Source organism: Euprymna scolopes, chromosome 9, assembly GCF_053919585.1.
Source record: "Euprymna scolopes isolate OS-2025 chromosome 9, ASM5391958v1, whole genome shotgun sequence".
NCBI classification, from domain to species: Eukaryota; Metazoa; Mollusca; class Cephalopoda; order Sepiida; family Sepiolidae; genus Euprymna; species Euprymna scolopes.
This window is the reverse complement of record NC_136490.1, coordinates 62,973,591-62,998,912: the sequence shown is the minus strand read 5'-3', so window position 1 is coordinate 62,998,912 and position 25,322 is coordinate 62,973,591. Positions and strand designations below refer to the sequence as shown.

Here is a 25,322-nt window from a genome sequence, read left to right as displayed (position 1 = left end):
ATTTCACTTTTATCTTCATCTTATTTTACAATCCACCTATCTACTCGGCATGTTTCCACATTAACTTTCTATAAGTTATCTATATATATTATATACAATGCTTCAAGCAAACTATGCCAAACTTTTATTGTTTTATGGAATTAACAAACCCATTAAATGTACAATAAGTACGAAACATTACTTAAGGTGTATCACAACCCACTCATAAATATGGCCCTATATGTCACATTTACAGGTTGACTGAAACTAAAAACAATCAGCATTGACCATTTAGGTAATTAATAAATTTAAAAGGGACATAACTTTGAAAATTGTTTTGTTTTTTGAATTTAAATAAATAATTCATAAAATTCAAGAGAAATTATGAAAACTTATTTCAATTTTTAAACATGTTTTCAACACTCAAATGCATGTTTACACTTTTGTTTTAAAAATCAAGACAATAGTAATCAAAAGGGATCTAGCTTGAATGATTTTCAATTGCGTAAGTGATGTTTTTGTTTATATTTTTAACAGTTATATAATGGGTTTTGTCTACCTCAAATTTATCAAGTCAAATATTAAAGACATTGGCCGAATGATTGTCTGCAAAAACAGCCCAAATAAAAAATCCAGAATTTATCAGTTGAAAAATACATTTTAGGATTTCCTGAAAAAGTCACCCATCATTAACTGTTATTTCAGGACAGACTTTAACAATTGATGGTACTGTTATTTTTAGACCAATAATCATAAATAGTATTATTCCGGTTATAGCAGGGTTCCTTAACAAGGTCTGTACCACTTACCAGGGGTTCATTACAATACTTCAGGTAGGCGGTTACCAAATTTTAGCATATAGTGGGTTCCTGAGATCCTTTTGGGGAGGAGGGGGGGGGGCGTTGAAAGACTGAGAGCTTCTAGTTACATTACTAGGTTTTCTCAACCCATTTCCTTGGGATTCACAATTTATGTGGAAATTGATTGCATCATACTTATTTTTAATTGGAAAAATTAATTCAAGAATGATACGGGTAATGTTGACAAAGCTATATGAATATTAAAATATTTATTTTCACTTTAATTATGTACTACTACCACTAACATTATTATGTATGTAAAGATGCATGTAAGGGGGGGCGGTAGTAGGTATCCCAGCATTCTAGGGTTGGGAGGCGTTTGCCGAAAAAGGTTGGGGAACTTTGGGTTATAGTCAGCTAACATACTTCCTAACTTAGTGTGGTGACATGGAAACGGTGACAAAGCAAATCCGTTCCTTTGCTTTTTTTTTCTCATGCCTATATCTCCCCTACATATGTACTTTTTTTTTTTTTTTTACATTTTCTGATCATTCTGTTTTTATTTAATAATAATTCGAAAGTTTTTTTTGGGGGGGGGGTATTTTAATTAAGAAATATAGACATTATTTTTTACAAAAGTATAAACATGCATTTTACTGTTGAAAACATTTCGAAATTAAAATAGGTTCTGATAGAATTTTTTTTAAATTTATAAATTATTTATTTATGTTTAAAAAAATATAATTCTTAAAGTTTCGCTCCTTTTAAATTTTTAATTACCTAAATGGTCAATCTGTTATTTTTAGTTCCAATTTCAATCAGCCTGTTGGGAACTGCTGCTGCACGTGAGTAGAAACAAATATACTTTGTTTTGTATGAGCTTATGCTGCTCTTATTTATATATGACAGCTGTACAAGTGCAGTACACATAGACAATTAAGTCGATTGCTAGTGCTGCCTTTGGACGTCTCAGAACCACTATGTGAAAGCATAGAGGAATTTGGCTACAGACCAAACTCCATACCAAGCTATGATTCTTACCATCCTCATATATACTTGTGAAACTCGGACTGTATATGCCAAACATGCCAAGAAACTGAACCATTTCCATATGACCTGCCTCCGTAGATTGTTAAAAATCAAGTGGCAAGACAAAATACCAGGCACAGAGGTTCAAGTCCGGTCAAACCTTCCGTCAGTACATATGTTACAGCAGTGCCAGGTTTGTTGGGCAGGTCATATATGCCGCATGCCTGATTCAAGGCTTCCAAAACAGCTCCTTTATGGTGAACTGTCCAAAGGAAAAAGATCCGCAGGCGGACAACAGAAACGGTACAAGAACAATTTGAAGTTCTCCCTCAAACAGCTGGGTTTGTATTCTAACTCTTGGTAAAAACTAACCCAACACAGATGTTCCTGACATGCCGCAACTCACAAAGAGGCTATATCTGCACGCAATGAAGAACACAAGAGAAAATGTAACATTAGCAAAGACAGAGGAGTCAAAATTTCTGATACAGAATTATCCCACAGGTGTCCAACATGCGGGAAATACTTCAGCGCTTGAGTCACTCTAATAAGCCATCTTCAACCCCACAGAGCAATTGAATGATCACGGTCATTTTCACACGTGATGGATGAACATCATGACAGCTGTAAATAAAAGCATTACTTGTACTTCATCTTTATGTCTATTCATTTTGATGATAGATATGTTGGGGATATATGTTTAATGCAGGACTATGAAGAATAAAACTGTATTATAGCAAACCAAAACACAGAAATTATGCTTTTATATTATAAAGATGTTTTTTTTTATTTGCACTGAAAAAAATTTCTTTTTAGCATTTCTTATATATGATCAAACATGGTAAATATGTTTTGCTTGTTTGTTTCTAGTTGTATCTTGTTATTTCTTGCATCATGAGTCCTGTTTTCTTGTTGTTTTTGTAAATTGTACTCCTTTTTTTAATCTAAAATGTTACTTATCATTTTTCTCTAAGCCGATTTGGTACAAGACCAGAATTCAACCAAATTAAAAAAATAAAATTACAGAAAAATTTATATAATGTATGTACCCATCATGGAATAAAAATGTTATATTCCAAAAATTCACATAAATTGATCAAATAGGTTTTTTTTAAAAAAAAACATCAAAGTTTTTTGGGAAAGTGAAATGTGTTTTGAGCCACCATATTTAATAAAGGGAGACAACTCAATTCAAACTACTCAGATTTTAAAATCAGTTTTGTAACTGCTGCAATATATTGTTAATTGCTAAAAATCATTAAAAAAATTATTTTCTATATAAAAAAAACTATTTGATCAATTTATGCGATTTTTAAAATATAACATTTTCATTTCATGGCGGGTACATACACAAAAAAATTTTTCATAATTTTTTTTTTTAATTAGGTTGAATTCTGGATAAGAACCACTGATTTATGCAGTTCAGTGTTATTTCACATAAGAAAAAAATGACATTTTATGTTTGGAACTTTTTAGATAAGGATTATTTGGATTATTCAGACTACCTTTCTCATTTTGGATGTTATATTCATAATGGTTTAGCCTATAAAACTGCCAACATTTTTCCAGTATATTTTTTTGAACTTGGGAATTATTTAATTGAAATTTGTAAAACTCTCTTCTTGCTCATTTCCAGCCTACAGCCTTGTCTTGAAAAAAAAACAACGTTGTAGATAGGATACAAAAAAAGACAAGAGACCTATTGACTAAGACCAATAGGTATCTCTTGTCTTTGGGATAATCATCTTTCGTTCTTGTTAGCTCCTTACATCAAGTGGCTTCATGCCTTGTCCATAGCGATTTCTTTAAAAAAAAAAAAAAAAAAAAAGAAGAGGATTCCACCATAAAGATTCCCAGTTTCAACTTTAATGTTCTCAAGTTCGAAAAGATACACATGAAGAAGGTCAGAGGTTACATTGGCTGAAATGCTGTAAATATAACACGCAACACGAGAATAGCAGTCTTAATATTTTCAAATTGTACAAATTAACATTTTTATCATCATTTATTGAAATAAAATAAATTTTTCAAGTTCACTTGTGATTTCAATCTTACTACCTCATATATAATGGATTTTATTATTTGTTATTAACAAATAGAATCGGCAATTTACAAAATAGGGTCCCACTTTTTTTAATTTTTTATGCAAAATAAGGGAGATAACTTAATTTGTAATTACTGATTTGTTAATTTTATAACAAAATAATTTAACCATTATATTTAGTTCACATTTTAACTATTTCTCAAAACGATTGTGTGGTAGGGGCAATATGAAAAATTGCTTCATTGCAATGCTTTATATCATGAACATTTGGTCAATGATTGTAATGCCTGGAGAGCAGCCATCAACACCAATAGTAACACGGCAAAAAGGCATCCAACATCAGTAGCTGGTAAGAAAACATTTTGTACAGCAAATTATTATGGTTATATGAATTGACTAAAATATCTTAGTTCTGTTTTAATAAGTTAATATTCTTAGTTTTACTAGTCTGTTACTATGTGTGCACTGTTCCATATAATAAATATTCCGCATGGTAAGAAATACTTAGTTGTCTACCTTTATTTATTTATTTATTTATTTATATATATATATATATATATAATATATATATATATATATATATATATATATATATATATATAAAATGGGACCCTATTCTGAACAATTGTCTAAAATAGTTGTAAAGTTTTTCAATTTATTATAAATAAATTATTTCATATAACATCATAATCGAAATTAGTATTGACTCTTCAAAAGAAATATATATCGAGTTTCAATCCTGATTTGAAGTAGCTGCTTGTCTACCCATACTCATGAGCTGTGATACAGCGAAACAATACTGTATGTGGATGACTATTGCTTGGATGATTTTATAAAATTGAGTAAATTACGAATGTATTGATTCTTTTCTTAATTGTAGGTAAAAGTTAAAGCCATACGGGACTACAATGCGAATCGTCCTGATGAATTGTCGCTCAGAAAAGGCTGTATTGTCACAAACGTTAATAAACAAGAAGGAGGATGGTATGTTTCTATTTTCCTTCAATTCGTTTTTCATTAGTGCAATATGAATGGTGTAGGGGTTATCAATACCAACCATGAAATTAACAATCGATTATTCAAACTAATTAATAATAAAGTAACTTGAATTCTCATCTAAAAAAAAATCTGATGAAAAGACTGGCAAGGGGGATCATAAATTGGAGTTCTGTCGAGCACTTGCCATGAAAATAGCGATAGAGTAAAAATAAGCTAGTGACATCTCTTCTGTGGGAAAGAGGCTACAGGGGAGAGAAAAAGACATCATCTACTAGGTTTCAAAGCCGGTTTTGAACTCTGTGAAGGCAGGATAGAGGTAATTGAGCAGATGTGGCAACAGTACTTTATTTTAGGGTACACCTGGCTCTTATACAGATAAAGGATTGTATTGGATTGTACTTACTGGAGCGGTAGAATGATCCAACCATATTACCTGCAATCTTGGCAAAAGATTTGATGTATGTGTTCCATTTCGGATCAGGAGTGAAGGTCAGTCTCAGAAGCTTGTCAAGACATGGGGTTTCCCCAAAATGAAAGCCATTCATTTCAATTGGGGCTTGGCGGGGATCAGGGTGGTTATGATGAAACAAGAGAAGCTTGGTTTCAACACATTAAAATTAACCAACCACCTTTTTCCCCATTGCACCACATAATTTAGATCAAGAGTGAGGGAATTAGAAAGGCCTTGGTCATTGCTGGCCTTTGAAGTGTCGCCATAGATTTTCGTGTCATCTGCATAAATGTCTACGAATGACCTAAGAATGTGATTTAAGAGATCATTGATGAAGATCAGGAACAAGGTTGGGCCCAGGATGTAGCCTTCAGGGACACCAGCGTTAATACAATGAGTTTGATTTCTGCCCATCAACGACTACTCTTATAAGCCTATCAGGGAAAAAGGATTTTATAACTGAGAGGACATTCTCAGCCATTCCATAGATGGCAAAATAGAGCTTTATGCGAACCCTATCAAAAGCCTTTGATATGTCAAGAGCTATTGCTTTAGAGATGAAGCCCCCGTTAAGAGATTCACTAATCCTGTGTGATATAACAGTTAGTACATTAGCTGTAGATCTCGCAGAACAGAAACCATATTGCATGTCACTGAGCAGGTTATTTTTGTCGAAGTGGTTGACCACTTCTTTGTTTATCACTGTTTCCACCACAGAAGACTGATTGATTTGTACTGAGAGGGTGATGACCACTCCCGAATTTTTAAATATTGAGCATACTGATGAAGTTTTCCAAGGTTTTGGGAAGCATTTCTCCTTAAGGCAACGTTTAAACAGCTTTGTAAATATGGGACCTAGTTTCAGTTGAAGTTTTTTCAGCATTATGACTAGAATGTCGTCGGAGCCAGTTGGTTAACTAGAATCAAGGTTTTTGATAAGCTTGGCAACATCACGTACTTGGTTTGACATCCACAGGCAACATGAATTGGAACAAATACATTGAGGAGATTGAGAAGAAAATTAATAAAGTTAGATTTTTTATTTTTTAGATATAATGCTATGTTTGTTTGATTTATTTTCTTGTCCGACAGAGTAAGTATTTAACGAGTTCTATGAGTTCATCTTTTTTTTTTTTTTCCTTTTTTTCCTTTTTTGAAATTATATTTATGCTAACATTAATGTTTTCTTCCTTTTTCCAACCAAGATCTGTAATATTTCTGATTCAAATGTCTTCCTGTTAAATAGGTGGAGAGGAGATTATGGAATTATCAAGCAACATTGGTTTCCTGCTGGTTATGTCGAAGAAATTGAAATCGCTGAAGATTCTGGAGAGTCTACAGTACTTGGTGCTTTACAAAAAGGTTCAATAGACATACAGAACTGTCTTGTTGGTAAGCACACATATCATTATTATTACATATGTTAATTACAATGCAAATGACTTGTGTAATAGATACAATCGCAGACTATGGAATTGACACAGCTGACTTCAAATCCTATCAAACTATTTCTTTTATGGTTTGTTAATGAGTCAATCTCATTTTTTTGTTTGTTTTTCTTTTTCAACTAAGGCAAGGGTTTCTAAACTATGGCCTGCAGGACAGATCCAGTCTGTCAAATTCTTTAATCCAGCTCATGGAGCTCTTATGAAAAACATAAAAATATTCGGGAAAAATTTTTTAAATGGAATTGTGTGAAAATAATGAGGTGGTTTTTCTTTTTGTTCAGAAAATGATTAAAAGAACGAAGTTGTGGAGAACCAGTTTCACTAAAAAAGCAAAACTAATGAACAAAATGGTATAAAAACATTCAGGTCATTTTTTTTTTTTTTTTTTTGTTATTATTTTGGCCTGCGTAGTTCTAAAAGATCAGCAATATGCCACCTCTCTTCATTTGAAAACTTTGGATACCCTTGAACTAAGGTATTACTGCTTGTGGAACTCTCTTCCATTTGCCCGCTTTCCGCCTGACTATAATATGGTCGTCTTCAATCGTTAATTTAGAGAGACTTACCTCATCAGATCAAAAAAACAAAAAAAATGAAAATCAAGGTTCATTCATTATGCATATAAAAAAAAATTATCTGGGTGTGATTTAAACCCTGAAAAAAAGAGGGGGATGTATAGCTTGTGATTAGGAGGAAGGAGTGCAGAAAAGAAAGAGAATAGGGAGTGAGAGGGTAGGGAGAGAAGGGAAATACAATCTAACCTGGTTAAGTTATCCTAGTGGGGAGGTTACGGCTATATTCTGGTTTTGGGACTAAGTTTTTACTTTGATTGCAAGTGGTTCTAGTTTGGTTCCCTTTTTTATATTATCAGGACAGCTATTCTATTCTTTGTAACCATTGTGTGTCTAGTTCTTTGTTACCAGCTATACATCCCCTCCCCTCTTTCAGGTTTTAAATCACACCCAGATAACTTTTTTACATACAAAATAAACAGACCTTGATTTTTGTTTCAGTGTCACTTCTTTATTTAGGGGGGGGGGGGTCTGATGAGCTAGGTCTCTCTAAATTAAGATTCTACTGAAACATGTATGCACACATGTAATCAATTATGTTTGTATAATAAACATACTATATATATATGTGTGTGTGTCTGTGTATAAGACATATGGTCTTTGTCATAGAATCTTATATTAAAAAAAAATCTTACTCCTACGCAATTGCTATCATCAAAATTCACATATCTTATTTTTTTTACCTTTTAGATGACAATCATTTCTGACAATAGTTGCATCGTCACCAACTTAGCTGACGTTTGACACAAGACTAGGTTATAATGTAATACATTCAAATAATATGATGATTTCAGTAAAAAAAATTTTTTTTTTTGTTTTCTTTACAGAAAAGGTCAGTGGTCATCCGAGTAAACAATTTGTGTTTAAAATCTACAGTACAAATCAACCGTTTCCTCTAGAAGTGGCTGCAGAGAGTGATTCTGATCTCAATGATTGGATTGCATCCATCAATAAATGCATTGTCAATGCCAACAAACGGGTATGTCCTCATTTTTCTTTTTACCATCAGTAATTAACGCGTTCATAACAATAGCAATATAATAAATCACATTACAAATATAAGTGTATTTTCAAATATTGTACTGGTATTCTATTTTCTTAAAGTTAATTTTTCCGAGAAGTCTTGAAATAAAAATAAAACGTTGATGATCATGTAATTTGATTTGTTCTTTTGATGCAATTATATATATAGCGAAATTCGAAATTTTTAAGATTGAATTTCCAGGTAAATCAATGGTCCCTACTCGTCATGTTACAGTAATGAATATATCCAAAGTTTACGTAAAATGATCTGGTAGAAAAAAGTTATTAAAGAAACATTTTTTGATGAAAATTAGCGAAAATAAAGTATTTGGCTAAAATAACACTGGAGAGTTCCAAGTAGAGGTAAAAAAAAGTATTTTTTAATAAATTTAAGTATGATTTTAGCATAACTGAATTACTTCCCTTATTATTACATCATGTATCCCCAAAGAAATATGGCAAGTGTTTTTTTTATGATAACAATCGAAAACTTGTGTTTTTCTAAATAATGCTGTAATAGTTAAGTATTTCTGAGATGCGGATTAAGTAGATGCTATTGGTTTTAGTTGAAATTGACACAAAATGTCAGTAGATATCATTGGTTGTTTCTTTTTTTTTTTTTTTTTTTAAATCAATTGTTTCGTTTTCTGAATTTCACTGTTATGGTGTATTTGCACTGTTATTTCATCTCTCCATCACATCAGAATATTATTTCTATAATGTTCATCATGTATAACAATATTATAAATCTAGCAGGACACCGTGGAAATTCCATGGTGCTCTCTACATCCATCTTTATGATTTACTGTGATAATATTCCTATTATTATTGGAAGGACGTTTTTTATTTGTAAAACTAATTCCCCTTGCCAGTTTAAATATTTAAAAAAAAGAAAACAAATGTTTTTTTTTCTTTCTTTCTTAAAAATTGTAGCCATGTAATTCTTTTAAAAACAAAAATATTTGTCAACTAAATATTCTTCACGTCAATAAAATGAATGCCACGTTTTGGAATGTATCTATATAAAAATTTTAGTGTTTTAGTCAACAAAAAAAAACAATTTGATGGTGGAACAATTCATTTTAAAAGGGTAAAGTTGGAAAAGTTTACCTTAGTGACATCAGATTAACCACCATTTTTACTGGTCGGACAATTTAATTTTTTTTATGTGTACAAAAGATAATAACATGTGCGAACATTTAATGCTTTAGCGTATTATTATACAGATTCTTAGAAGACAAAATCACTATATGAGAATGAAGCAACAGTCGATACCACAATGTCAAATACCCCAAAAATGTTTTGCATACCATCACCAAATATAAGTGCTTGTACTTAGTAATACACCAGTGAAATATGATGTTTAAAAATACATTAACTGGAAAACACTTTAATATATTTACGTATCAGGCAAAAATAAGTATCTACACCAAAAATTATGGAAAATTATTGAATTGAATTTTGATTAAAAATATAAATCAGTTTTATCGTATATTTCTGATTCTCCATCGACAAAAATAGTTTCACCATCAAAATATACTTTCTTCACATCAAAGTTCTCATTCATCTTTATATTTCTCTCTCTCTCTCTCTCTCTCTCTCTCTATATATATATATATATATATATATATATATATCTTTCTCTCTCACCCTCTCTTTCTCTCTCTCTCTTTATCTTTCTTTTTTCCTCTCTCCTTATCTCTATTTCTCCCTCTCCATCGCTCTTTCTCCCTCACCATATCTCTCTTTCTCTTCCCCTATCTCTTTTTCTCTCTCTTCTTATCTCTTCTCTGTATTTCTTTCTTCGACTCCCTCTTTTTATATTCCCCCCTCTCTTACTCTTTTTCTCCCTATCTCTTTCTCTCTCTCCCTATTCCTTTTCCACTCTCCTTATTTCTCTTTCTTTCCCTATCTCTCTCTCTCTCTCTCTTTCTTTTTTACCTCTTCTCACACACAAATTGGTTATCCTCTCTCAACCTACCAGTAATTTCATTGCACTTCTTGTGCACCTTTGTAGACCCCTGAACAGATTCAGGACTATTTCCATTGTCTTCCCTGGAAAACTTTGTATATGAATACAATTTTAGTTGTTTTATGTAGATTATGTAACTTTTCTTTTTATAGGAAACACACACATCATAGATAGATTAACGTTTAAGGTGTTTGGATTAGAGGACAGGTGTCATTTTTTTTTTTTAATTTATAATCTTATCACTGTATGTTGTGTTTATTCATAATTCAAATGTACATAGCTTTTTGTTTTGTTTTTTAATTCATCTTTGTTGTTTTATGTAGGTAACTCATGGACAGCAATTAGAGAGAACGCAACGAATTGCTCAAGAATTTTCTGATTTGATTGTTTATTGTCGAGCGGTTCCTTATGATTTAGAGAGTAAGTTTTTTAAAACAACCTTTTGCTTTTCAAACTCTTTCTTGTTTTTTTTTTTTACTTTCTCAGTAACTCTTTTTCTATCTCTCTTTATCTTTCTATCGCTTTCTTTCTTTTTTTCTCTCTATGTTCTCTCTCTCTTTATCATCCTTTCTTTTTCTCTCTCACATTTTCTCTCTTTCTATCACTCTTTCTCTTTCATTCTTTCTCTCTATCACTCTTTCTCACTATATATCTATTTCTCTCAATGTATCTTGCTCTCCTATCTCTCTCTTTCTTCCTCTCTCTATTCCTTTCTTTCTCTTCCTCTTTTATCTTCCCCCTCTTCTTCTTTCCCTTTCTCCCTTTCTCTCTCTCTCTCTCTCTTCCTTTCTTTCTCTCTCTCTTTTTATTTTTCCCCTCTTTATCTCTCTCCCACCTTTACTCCCTATCTCTTTCACATTCTCCCTATTTCTCTTTCTTTCCCTATCTCTCACACTTTCCCTATCTCTCACACTTTTTTTCCATTTCCCCACCTTTTCTCCCTTTCTCTATCTCTCTTTTTTTCTCTTTTCCTTTCTATCTTTCTCTCCATTTAATAAGCACAAAACATAATATAAAAATAACAATCTTTTAAGACAATTGTTCTACTCTTTATCTAATATCCTTCTTTTTTTTTTTTTCAGATTGTGGAAATTATCAGGAAATGTCATCCATCCAAGAAAGCAGTGTAGAAAAGATGGTTACAAAGAAAGAGGCACAAACATTTGTTAGATATCCTTTTTTGCTGAGTATGGCATTATGATCAAAGTGTCAGAATAATGAGGATCAATCATTGATTGAGTCATGTCATTCAACTATTAATACATGACTAGCGGTACCTGTGGAAATTCCACAGGACGACTCATTCATATGTGATATATTGATGTTGGCATTCTGTAGATGTTCAGTATAAATGGAGACACTGATATTATTGTAGTTTTTTTGTTAAAACTACAAAAGTATTTATCTAAGCTAGCACGAATGCACAGCAAAGCCCGGTCGTAAAATACGCTTAAATATGATATTTAATTCTTGCAGATTTCGTATATATCATTATGGAGTTATCGTTCTATTGATTTTTATATATTATAAAGTTGCAATTTAAAAAAAAAAATATATGTATCCATATGACTTGGGTGCATTAGCTTGAATCGAAACCGAAATAAAAGCTTATGAAAAAAAAAAATAAATATATATATATATATATATATATATATATATATATATATATATATATATATATATATATAAACTTGAGTTCCTTCAGCCATAATCAAAACCGAAACCAAAACTTATGAAGAATTCTTGATAAAATTATTTATGATAAGAAATGGAAGAACATAATTAAACGACCCGGATGTAAGCGTGACACACAAAAGAACACACACGCTATCGTATTAATATAATAGATGTTCAAGATAGTTAATTGATAATTATTTTTGGCATTCTTTCATTTCAGAACCATTTAAAGTATTAGGTTGGCAATTAAGTTCCCATTGTTTCTAAAATGTAATTTCAGAATTTTAATTAAAAAATATCAACTAATTAATAAGTAATGTATTCTCCATTGTTGCTTACAACTTCTTCCCAAATGCAAAAAGATGTTGACATGTTCATTTTTCTTAACATTCAATTTTAATGAGCTGAAAATAAACAAAAATTGAATCCAAGAAAAAAAAAATTTCCATCATGATGATTCTGAAAATAAACAAATTGAATTTAAGAAAAAAAAAAAATGAAATATTGCATCACGATGATTCGTGCGAGATTTAAAAATATGGAAATATTAGCTACAGCTCAGTCCTCCTTGACTACCTCAAGATGTGAGCTGGAGAATTAAATGAACATATGGAAACAGCAGCTAGCAGGAAAGAGAATTTTCACTGCTTCTCATATAAGAGTCGAAAGGGACAACTACTTACCACCTAGTCCCTATAGAACCACTTTATGAAATCAAAGAAACTCCCAAACAAAATCAAACAGTTGATCCCAGGATGATCTAGTTCTTCTCGGATTCAGTTCCACTACATGCAGAACAACAGCTGGCTCGCCTATAGTCAACATGAAGTCCCACGCATTATAAAAGCCAAGTTCCTTCAAATTGTTATGGTGTTTGGGTGTGTTTCCAGCAAAGGTTAGGTCATGCTGCTTCACATCTTCAAAAAAAAGAACTGACTCAGTTCAGATGGCTATGTTACTGTTGTCAAGTGCTGGGTTGTTATTAAGTGACTGGACTTCTACAAAGAGCTTACAAAGATCATGCCTCAGGATTATGTAGACTTAAAGTTGATTTTTGTACTTATATCAAAATATGATTTTATATATTTTATTTTAATACAATAATTTTCGGATATTCGTTATTATTTGTTGAAATCCTTAATTGTTGTCACATATAACCGCCATCAACTGAGTCGTGTCTACCCACGAGGATATCGAACAGATTCTTCTAATTATGATCCGATGCCCATCTGGAATTGTGGATCTCAAATGCTTGCCTTCAATTACCAAACCCCAGACCGTGGCATGCACCTTAATATGGGAAGATTTTCCATGAATGGACAGTAAGTAACTTTTATTGCTTAATCCATTTCTTTAATTCAGTTTATATAATTAAGAATAATTGAGTCATAATATGGGATGTATTTATTTTAATTTAATTTTAAGCAAAGACGGTAAAGGGGAAGCCTGTTGTGGAAATTTAAATATTTTTGTGTGATTTGTGTGATGTCTTTCGGCGGTCAGAACCCTCCAAGGTCACTGCGGCAAGCGGCCTCCAGTTGGGACGGTATAGGCGACGTCGAATCAATAGACCGCTGCACTGTTTCGCTGTCCCTCTTTACACAGACAAGCATGTGGCGTAAGCTATTGGATTCACTGCGTCTCATAGCGGTATAACCGGGGATCTGAGGTTCGTCTGGTACAGACTTCAGCCAGGTATCCAGCGCCGACTTGAACGATTCTGTTTTGCAGTTCGTGATCTCTCTGATGTTACGTGGCAGGCAATTGAAGAGCGTAGGACCCCGGGAATTTAAACTCGATTCCCTGAGCCATCAGATCCAGTTGTCCCTGGCACTGGTTAGGGGTGGTACCACACACCTTCTGCCACGTTTTGAGATATGGTGCTGTATACCAGCGTTGGGCACCTGGTTTTGTGAAATTTGCACAATAGGAATTAGACATCAATTAATATGAGATGCTTTCAATAAGTTTCCAGACTTTTTTTCGTATGGGCACTTTTATTGATAGTACACGCATGAAACTCTAGTCCCCTTTGAAGTAATCTCCTCCGTCTGCAATGCACTTGTACTGTTCCAACAACTTCTGGAAGACCCCATAGAAATCCTCTTGTGTGCACGTGTCAATGACCCTTATCACAACCTCTTTCATCTCCTGAATTGTCCTATAACGATAGCCTCTAAGGTTTTCTATGAGCTTAGGGAATAACAAAAAGTCACAGGGAGCAAGGTTTGGACTATAGAGAGGGTGAAAAATTGTCTCGGTGCTCATTTTGGTCAAATAGTATGTGACGAGGATGGAGCACCTTTGGAACAAACTTTGTGCAAATCTTCCACATCTTCAATCCATCACGAATAATTGTGTGTACAGTTCTCACACTGACAAAACTGTGCACTTATTGTCTCTATAGATACACAACATGCCTTATCGATGAAATTCTTTATTTGGCCAATCAACTCTGGTGTTCTTACTTTCTTACTCCTCCCATACCTCTCATTATCCCTCACAGACTACCTGCCTTTCTGGAATCTCTTATACCACTCAAAAACTGATGATCGATTCATGTAAGATGGTCCAAAGTAGTCTGAAGTATTCTATACATTTTTGTGGCATTTTTTCCAAGTTTAAAACAGAATTTTATTGCATATCATTCTTCTAAAGTGTCCTCACATCCTGATTTCATTTTTGAAATTCACCAGCTGTGACAATAAGGTTGTAGTAGGGTGTATTTTAATTCCTGCTGTAGCTGTTCGTTTCAACCTGAAATCATAAAAATTGGTCAGTCATCTCATAAGACGTATAGCAATAACATACTGAATTTTCAAGAGTCTACAACAATTTTAAATGTCTGTATACTTATCGAAGGCACCTCGATAATATTCCTCAAATTTCAGTTTCTTTGGGTATTTTAAACAATTTTTAGGGAACATAATATGAGTTCAAAAAAAAAAGCTCAGAAGATAGTCGATTTAATCCTGCTAAAGTGAACATTTTTTTCAATTTTGACCCCTAAGCAGCTATTTTTACAGGTTAAAAACAAAATCAAATGTGTTCGGGAGGTCCGAATACCTAATATATCAAGTTTGAAATCTGTATACCAACTATTCCGAGAGGAGTTTAGTAGAGATGCTTCCCACACACACAAGGTTACTTTTATATATATATATCACCTACATATATAAAAACATGTCTGTGTGCTAGAATGTTTTCATCCTTAATTCTATGCAGTTATGCACAATATAGAAACTATGCATGAAAAATTAAGCGTAATAGTTAAATTAAACAAATCATTTAATAAGAATACATAAAAAATGAATAATTGATTAATGAATGCTCGTTTTTCTAAAGAATATGCAAATTAGTTAACCTTCATGTAATCGCTTGCATATCCATTAGTGAGTATATTAAGAAGTCTATTTTAAATAGAAAAGGTAGGCTTTTAATATCAATGTCAGATCAAGAAAAATCTCAACTTTATCAGTGTTAGATATAAAGACGTGTCGACACACAATTGAAAACAGGTGTGCATATACGCACATTCAAGATGGATTTTTATCTACATTCTTATGTCCCATAAAACTGACCAGAATTGTAATTATCATGAAAACAAAGTACTGTTTATATTCTAGGTCGGGAGTTTTTAATTGCACAATGCAAAATAGAAAAGAAGAATATAATGTCTTAATATTTACATTCTCAGGAACGTTGATTGGCATCTATATAATAATATAAACAACAGAAGACAACAAACACAGCAGTGAACATCTTTGACATCTCTCTATTGGCATGCCACATACTAACCAAACCCACACAACTAACAACTCTCATTTTTTTCAATGGCAAAAAGCTTAATTGTAAATAAAACTTATGTTGATAAATTCATCTGTGTGTTGATTTGGAGAATAACGACAAAAGAATTGTCAGGTGTATTTATGATTGAATTGAAAAGTGCAAGCTAGAAAATCATATATACATTCAACAACGCAACATTGGTATATAGGTATAAGCTGTTGAAAGTGAAGTAATTTTTACAGAGAATTATCTATATGGATTACATTTAACAGCTTCACCATTTTTAATAATTGTTTTTTATTTTAGATGCGGTTTTGTTGCCCAACCTGATTGCATGATGTATGAAGATTTTGACCCTTACAGTGTACACACGATGAGAGACGTGGAACCAATGATATTGACTATGACTGTAAGTTTATTTACTTTCAATTTCTACTAAATGAAATTCATTGGCTGTAAGCATTTAAATTTAAAGTTGAGGCCAGTTTTCAGATTGCCAGACAACGAATATGAGTTCTCTGCTTTTTATCGGAATACATTTTTTTATATCCAGGAAAGGCAGATTTCCACTTCAGTTGTTAGAACCTCCCATGTATGGAGTTCTTTGCATTTTAGTTAAAATCCGTCCTTTTTTTTTTTTAATAAGAAAAAATGGATTTGTGCCAAATTTTGTGCCAGAATTACTTTTTTTTTTTTTTTTTTTTTTTTTTTTTTGTCACTATTTGTATGGATTTTCTTTCTATGTCTTTTTTTTTCTCTTTTTCTTTTTCCGTCTTGTCTTGCCTTATTTTTCTTTTCACTATTATGACAGTTCTATCTAAAAACTGAAAAAGTTAATATTTTTGTTAAAGTTAAAATTTCAAACGATTCATGATGTGGGTAGTGGAGTTAGATGACTTTATTCATCAAAGAATGACTTCTTGTCTCCTTCCCTTAACAAATGGAAAAAACGGATCGCAAACAAACAGGAATTATCTCTGCTGTTCAACGAAACATGCAAAAGAGAAAAAATGCTGCCCAAATATACGTTATTTCTCTTAACATGTGCATCTCTTAATTTTGACTTTCCGAGTTGAAACTGATTGCAATTATTTAGAAAAAAAAATGTTTCTATTTTTGCATTGCCCTCTCCATGCACACATACAGACAGGGAGGGGGGAGGGTCTCGATTTCAGCCATTTTTGCCATTGGCTACTTATATACCTACATTATTAAGTAGTTTGTGCATTCATTAGTAAGTTTAATATATGAGTGGCCATGATCGTCTGGTCATGTTCTTTGTCCAAATTGGAGTTTGCGATTTTGACTATATGGCCATAGTGTCAATTATGTCAAAAAGGGAATCGATTTCTTTTGCCTTTTTTATGGTCACATTTAATAGATACATTTGTTTTCAAAATTAGCAAAATGCTAATGTGTATCTTATGAATAATAAGAAAAATTTTACTTTGTATTTACATCAAAGTTATGCGTGAAATATTTATTTTAAATTAATATTTCAAGTATAAAACTTTGCGAAGCAATAACGAGCTGGCAAGACCAACTAGTTTTCTGTAATTTAAACATTACCTAGCCCTCAAACATCAAATTTCATTGGCACACATCGTAAGACACACGCGATCATACAGATATTACAATAGTGAATTTTTTAGATGAGTGCTGATTGTTTATATTACTTGTGTTGATCAGACTATTGTTCTCGTCTAGATCGTTATTTGTGCAACGTTTCGGTCGGTGTAGCCTTCAACCCTTGTAAGGCATGTTAGTCATTATCTTGGAAAAGAAAGGAGAAAAATTACTGGTTATGTAGATGGTTTCATATTCTTGGAGTTGTTTTTTTGTTGTTTTTTTTCACCGTGGTTTTGTATGTGTGCAAAAAAAAAAAAAAAATATTGGCTGACAAAGGGAGGCAACTCTAATAAAGTGCAACGGGATTATCTCTCTTTTATTATTGCTTATCATTCTTTTCCAAGATAACGACCAACATACCTGACGACGGTCGAAGGATACACCGACAAATGTTGCACAAATAACACTATGAATGAGAACCATATTCCGATCAAAACAAGTAATATAAACATCAAATAGTTTGAATGCCTACAAGACACCATCTTCAGGTGTCATTGATCCCCTGTATAACTGTTTGTCAGGACAACCTAATATGAAAATGCTTCACCTTATGAGTAAATCCTGACAAAATATTCAAAATAAGATTATTAAAAGCCCAAATAACATCCTCTTGAAATAGCTACATACTGGTCAATATGATAAATGATCCACCTTCATGTAGTAATGTTGTTACAAGTAACAGTACTAAGCTAGATACTCCACCAGACCAGATAAATTCTAATCCAAAAAACTAGCAAAACCAAGTAATAACCAAAGTAAATTTAACTATAATATAGTTAATTGATCCATTGAGAAAAGTTATTATTCATTACTTTAACTTAATAGGTAGAGAAGAATCTTAAACATTTAGATATTTATGTATATAAAGAAATTAAGTATTATCTCCTTTGATCTCTAAAAGAAGGGAAAATACACATATTGCCATACAACTTTTTTTGTAAGTAGATTTCGATATTTTTTTTCTATCCCATTACATAAAGACACATGGCATAACAGATAAATTTGATTTGGTAAAATTTAGTTGTAAATGGTATTCTTCTGGAGGTTGAAGGTTCAATCCTCAGTGCGGATTATACTAAAAGTACAATTGCGAATTACTTAGAACTTTTTTCAGTCAAAACTGACAGAGCAGGAGCATACTACCTCCGTGGATTAAATAAAGAGTTATGTTAAAAATTCCGTGCAGATTCCCAAGATCAACAGAAAAAAACCCAAGTTGGTAAGATACATCTGAATAAGGTTGGAGATCACATCAGCCAAAACGTTGTGAAAATAACATTCAAGATGAAGGCAGTAGTCCGAATGATCCAAATAATGAGATTTCAGGGTTTTTTTTTATTAAATTGAATGTTTTTTAATTCTGTTAACATTTAGTTGTAATTCATGGCCTGTTATCATATTAGGACGCACCTAATCTATAATAGTAAGCTGCAAAATTATTTTAGTTAAAAATAATGATAGCTCAACATTTTATTTTAAGAATTTTAAATAATATCTGTTTACTTTTTCAACTTGTAAATTTAGATAATTGGAGCCCGCCATTTGGTAAAACAGGGACGCGGAATTGCCAGTCCTTATGTGGAGTTGGAAGTTTGTGGCCTTGACTGTGATAATTACAAAGTACGATCCAGTACTAAAGGTGATTATATTATCTTCATAATTATAAAACTCTGGGGTCCGCCTAGACGTCCATGCTTGCTTGCTTGAATCTTGTATATATATATATGTGTCAGCAAATTGTTTTCTGTGTGTGTATATATATATATATATATATATATATATATATGGGTGTATGTGAGTAAACTGTCTTGTGTGTGTGTGTGTATGTATATGTATATATATATATATATATATATATATATATATATGGTGTATGTGAGCAAACTGTCTTGTGTGTGTGTGTATGTATATATATATATATATATATATATATATATATGGGTGTATGTGAGCAAACTGTCTTGTGTGTGTGTGTGTATATATATATATATATATATATATATATATATATATATATATATATAAACAGTATACTTACATTCCAAAATCCAAATATTTATTTTACATCTAAAACAGCTCCTCCAGCATGTTAAAATTTTGGTACATTTTGTACAGATCTGTTTCATTATGCAAGAAACAAACAGTTTTATTATTATGTCAATACCAGCTCTTTTCATGCGTGTAGCCAATCCTTGAAATGGAAATGTGTGTTGAGCAAAAAAAAAAAAAAAAGTGGTAGTAGGCAGACAGGCTTGAACTGTATCACGAAGAAAGAAAGAAACATAAAAAAAAAAGTGACATCTTTCTGTTGCACCCATCGCCAAACCGGAAATGGCGAAGGTTTAAATTAAGCCTAGTCTATTGAAAAGAGGGGATGACTTTCGAAAATATTGGCAAAAAAAGCGACTCCTCCTTGTAAAAAAGTGCCCAGTTGAGGATGAAAGAATTAATGCTTTTAGGGCCTTGTGCCTAAATTTGTTTTGTCTTTTGGAGATTTTACTTTTTTTTAAATTTTTTAATTTTATATTGAAATTTTTTTAATTGTAATTTTTTTTTTAAACGGAAGAAATTAAATATGGAGATCAAAGTGTAGTATCTGTCCTTACTACATGCTGTACTTATTGTGATATAAAGTGGGGGATCACTTTTCTGTATTAATTTGATGTAAAATAATCACCCACTTTACAACCAGTCAGTCTCAAAGCAATTCAAGTTGTTTTTGATAGATTCCAGTTATTTTTTGAGCATTCAAATCATTCTAAAGGTCATTGAATTCATCCTTATGTTCATTAAACTCCTTCTAAGTCATTTACTTTTTATTTATTTAAGTCATTTCAGCCCATTTTTTGGTCATTTTAGTTTATCTTTAAGAATTTCATGTCAATCCTACATTCACGCATTCATTCATTACACGGGAGCACGCGACTAATGGCTATCGGCCTTGTTTATATTCAGCTGAAGTGAAACACTATATGGAACTAAAAAGCATGGTTATAAAATACCATAAAAAAAAATAGAAATCTCACAAATTTAAACAAATTTGTGAGATTTTGTCAAATATTAAACTTAATGATATCCTCCATCCATACTTATGAGATCCTTTGACACACAGACACATACTTTGGTTGGAATAAGGTGCATTTTCATTATTGACCATTGGAAAAACTGCTCCTTTTTTTAAGAAGTTTGAGTTAAAATGTCTCCTTTTCGTAAATGAGGAGCATAAGGGGAATCAATATCAATTTTAGGCACTTGAAAGGATGCTGGAGCAGCTCCAAAAGTAGTGGAGCATATAAACTCCTGATATAAAATATGCTAGCATCATAACCTTTAATTATAAAAAAATGTATGTAAGGATGTTAATAATTAAAGCATAATATGTTAATTAATGGTTTGGTTTGTTTTATGGCATATTAACCTTGGTAGACCGTCTTCTGGGGATTAAAGATTCAATCTGCAGTACAGGTGATATTACTACTATAATTAAGAATTACTTAAAATTTCTACCCGTTCATGGCTGACAGAATGAGAAGAATCAACCTTGGTGAATTAAAGGGTTCAGTTTTAGATTTTGTACAGTTTCTAGAGTTTGACACGATGCATCTGAAGAAAGACTTTACATGGTTTGAAATGTGAAAATAATATCCAAGATGAGAACAGTATTCCGAATAATCACAAAGAATAAAAATTATATATTACGCTCAGTTCTATTTATGCATATTTTCTACATTGTGCATAATTGCATAGCATTTAAGATGAAAAAGTTCTAGCACACGCACATATATATATATATATATAAAAATTGTAATTAAATTTACCAAAATGATCCAAGATGGTAAAATTAAAGTATATTATAAATATTAAAGAATTAATATTTATAAAATTATCTTAGCCAGATGTAAAAGCTCGATAAAACCAAATAGGAAATAGAGCTTATAATACGAGCAAACAGTTAATAAAACATGTTAAAAAAAACACTTTGAAATGAGTTAAAAACATATTTAATCTGAAAAGGAAACACTAGATAAGTGGATAGTCCTTAATCCACGGAGTTTCGAAGAAATACTTTCCTTCTTATCAGAGGGTAGGAATTAGCAAAATGCAGGATCAGATTTTGCATGCAAAAGTATTTGATGAAACAACAAGTAAGTCAAAGATCTTACTTGAAAACAAAAAAAGTGAAGCAAAAGGAATATGGTGAAGAAAAAGGTGATTACACATGAATGGATAGTCTAGTGGAAGATAAATAATTCAGTGACGGTAAAATCCAAATGTATAACTTCAAGAAAGTTAAAAGAATTTCCATTTGCACAAGTAAAATCCAAGGAAATCCCGTAATTGGAAGAAGATGGTCCATAATAATCCAAAGGCAGAAACCCATGGAATAATTCACAAAAATGTGTACAAGGAAAAGATTCATGATTATTGAGTATGAATTTGAAGACAAAAAACAATTAAAAAAAAAAACTTATTCTAAACAGGAAAACATTTTCAGGAAGAGTGAAAGTGTGCATGTAACTCACTCACTGTTTAACAAAAGTTTCATTCGTTGTAGCATGAACACAAAACTATGTGCATGCATGTCTTCCCAGGATCTAACCAAACATCTGTTCTGTTTTTTTTTTGTTTTTTTTTAAATCTCCATGTTTCATCAGGTATCTAACTTTCTATCCATCTTGGATTCATTTGACTTGCAGCATTATGAGAAATGCCCATCAGAATTTTGAAACAATTACTTTATACTCCCTCGATGAGTGATTTTCATTAAGTACTTGGGCATATCAATTTCCATCTTTATGTAGCTTTTACTGTTTGCAGCTAGAATGAAGAAAAATATTAGAAAGTTGGGGGGAGGGGGAAGGTATGCTATTTAGCATTTTCATAAAAGAGTGAGTGATTATGATGACTGTATCTGCGTATCATTTTTACCTCACATTAAAAACGGCCTTGTGCCTAATTTGCTCAGTGGGGGAGCAAATAAATACCATCTGCGTATCATTTTTATTAGCATAAAACATTAAAAATTACGTTTCTGAATTTTTGAGATGAGGATTGCTTATTTGTATCATTTGGATTCATCACGTTCTCATATTGAGTATGATTTTCAGAGTTGAACCTTCAACTTTCCGGAGAATATCACTTAACAATTGATTTTTTCAAGTATTCTAATCTGTGGCGCAGCAGTTAGAGTACTTGGAAAAATCAATTGTAAAAGTGATATTCTCCTGGATGTTGAAGGTTAAATTCTCAGTGTGAGAAATACAATTGCGAATTACTTAGGACCTTTATTCAATCATGACTGATGAAACAAGAGCATGCTAGCCCTCGTGAAGTAAAAAGGTTCCATTCAAAATTCTGTCCAAATTCCTGAGTTTGACAAGATACACCTGAAAAAGGTTGGAGGTTACATCGACTGAAACATGAAATTGACACTCAAGATGAGAACAGTAGTTTAATGAATCCAAACAATACATTAGACATTGTTTTTCAGGAAAGTAAGACGTGAACTTTTGGCAGCATTGTAATTCTCACTTCTCTTATCTTTGTCCTTTAATCCTCACATTCCATGAGCGATGTTTTTGACAAAGGAGAAAGAATTGCTGTTTTCTGGGTCAAATCTATCCATCTAACGCTTAATGTTTGCTAGTTTTTGACCTTGAAGTAGTATATTTTTTGTTACTACCTTACATCAAGTGGCATCATATCTTGTCTGGATCGATTTCCATGAAAAAATAATAAATATAATTAAAAAAATAATAATAATTCACTTTTTCATTAATATTCTTTGTGTACTTTTTTTCAGATTATCAAAAAAATAAAAAACGTCACAGTTTAAAAAAATTATATATTCATGTACTGTTTTTATGTTATGTTAATTTCTTTAAATTTATAAAACATGTCTACAATTTAAAAAAATCCTTTACACTTATATGAGATTCAAACTCACTTTCTGACATTTGTAAAAAATGCTGCCTTAGTAAAATGTACTCTATCTATTCCTTTTTATCAACCAATCACGTTTATATTTGCATATAAACTAAAAAAAAAAAAAAAAAAAAAAAAGATGCCATAACTTTTTACTAAATTTTATGCCACAAGTTAGATGAATCTAATAGCCTAAAAAATATGACTTAAATGTTGTTTTCGTTTTTTATGTATAAATAATTCTATTTTAAAAAAACTGAGTTGACAGAATTTTTTTTTTTTTTTTTTGTGATTAAAGTTTTACTTTTTTGTTTTGTTTTTAGTGGACAGTGGTTTAAATCCTGTGTGGAATGAAGTATTTCACTTTCATATAGATTGTCCTGACTTAGCATTACTCAGGATTGTTGTCCAAGTAGAAGACATGTTTGATGACCACAGTTTTCTTGGACAAGCTTGTTATCCTGTCAAGTGTCTAAGATATGGTGAGAAAATGATAATTTAAAAAAAAATAAACATTTCCATTTTTTTTGTTTTCATTCATTTTAAATATATGGTGAGAAAAAAAAAACTTATTCATTTTTTTTTTTTATTTTAATTAATTTGAAAAATATGGTAATGAAATAACAAAAAAAAAAATTTTCTGTTTTCAATTTTAATTAATTTTAAAGATACAGTGAGATTATAACAAATTAAAAACAACTTTAATATTTTAATAATTTTGATTTATTTCAAAAACATAAAAACATGGTGAGACATTAACTTTTTTTAAACGATTTTTCATTATTTTTTTAATTTGATAAAATTGTCTTTTTCCACTTTTCTTGAATTCATTTTTGGAGGGGGGGGGCTTATTCATTTTTGTCTATTTTAATTTATTTAAAAGATATGTTGATAAAATAACTTTTTAAATGAAATTTTTTATTTCATGTAATGATTGATTTTTTTTTTTCAGTTTATTTTTTGTGGTTTTTCTTTTAGTATTCATTTTTTTTCTTTTTCATATTAATCAATGCTGCTACAATTATTTCTGTTTACATATTTGTATATATATTTGTCATCTCATTATGAATTTTGGAAAATGGTTTCTATATGTAAGTGTGAGTAGTAGTATATTTAGTTTATTTTAATTTTATGCAAAGATGGAGGCCCTTAGTAAAAATTTAAATACCTCCAATTTTTTATGAAGTTTTAACGATGGCTATTAGACATGAATTAATAAATATTTACCAAATTTTAGTTTGATGTATTTAAAAATGTTGTTTAGGGACATAATATGGTAAACAAGCTCCTATTTTAAAATTTAAATATTTCAGATTTGCATTAAATTTGATCCATAGACACCAATTAAACAAGATTTCATAAATTTTTTTTTTTTTTAAACTTAAGCCTTAAATTTTATATATTTTCTAGAATCAAAATCATGTAATCAATTTTAATCAAGATTAGTATAAGGATTCATAATATAAGATTTAGTGTTGTTATATCTTGATTTTAATCTTTGTAAAAGGACATGAAGCTGCTCTATTTGAATTCATTTTGCTTAATCTATGATGATTATTTTTCTAATGTTCAATAAAACAAGTCAATTCTGATTTACACCCTAATCATTTGAGCAGATGTTTCACCTACCTGGGATATACTATTTATAAGGAGAGGGTAATTTATCTTGGCTCATCAAGAAATACAATACTTGGGACTTCTAATACAGCAGCCAAATCTCTCGCTGTATATATGAAACTTAGTAATTTACAGCTTTCCAACAAGCAACTTTGCCGATACTTATGAACTCAGCCAGGATTTCATTTGATGTTTTGATCCACTTTTCAAACTTTGAAACTGCACCATATATATTCTATTTAATGAAGTTTTGAAACAATCGTAGTTAGTATAATTAATTTATTTTGGAACATGTCTTGATTCTAACTGATTTTTTTATCTGGAAAAGCATATATATAACTACAAGCATGCTGCTCAGCGTTGTCCGG

At 31.3% G+C, this 25,322-nt stretch overlaps 1 protein-coding gene across 7 annotated transcripts in view; it reads left to right on the top strand.

Moving 5' to 3' along the window:
- Positions 1-25,322, top strand: part of LOC145284546 (1-phosphatidylinositol 4,5-bisphosphate phosphodiesterase gamma-1-like) — a 335,906-nt gene that overhangs the window by 299,034 nt on the left and 11,550 nt on the right. For 5 of the 7 annotated variants that reach the window (XM_080133455.1, XM_080133452.1, XM_080133453.1 and 2 more), the window contains 9 exons: positions 4,733-4,836; positions 6,549-6,694; positions 8,150-8,301; positions 10,641-10,737; positions 11,400-11,491; positions 13,150-13,316; positions 16,090-16,192; positions 18,937-19,051; positions 23,661-23,819. In XM_080133455.1, the coding sequence (XP_079989581.1) occupies positions 4,733-4,836; positions 6,549-6,694; positions 8,150-8,301; positions 10,641-10,737; positions 11,400-11,491; positions 13,150-13,316; positions 16,090-16,192; positions 18,937-19,051; positions 23,661-23,819 (1,135 nt within the window). Of the gene's footprint in view, positions 1-4,732; positions 4,837-6,548; positions 6,695-8,149; positions 8,302-10,640; positions 10,738-11,399; positions 11,492-13,145; positions 13,317-16,089; positions 16,193-18,936; positions 19,052-23,660; positions 23,820-25,322 lie in introns of all 7 variants that reach the window. The other 2 variants (XM_080133454.1, XM_080133456.1) reach the window with 2 other exon arrangements.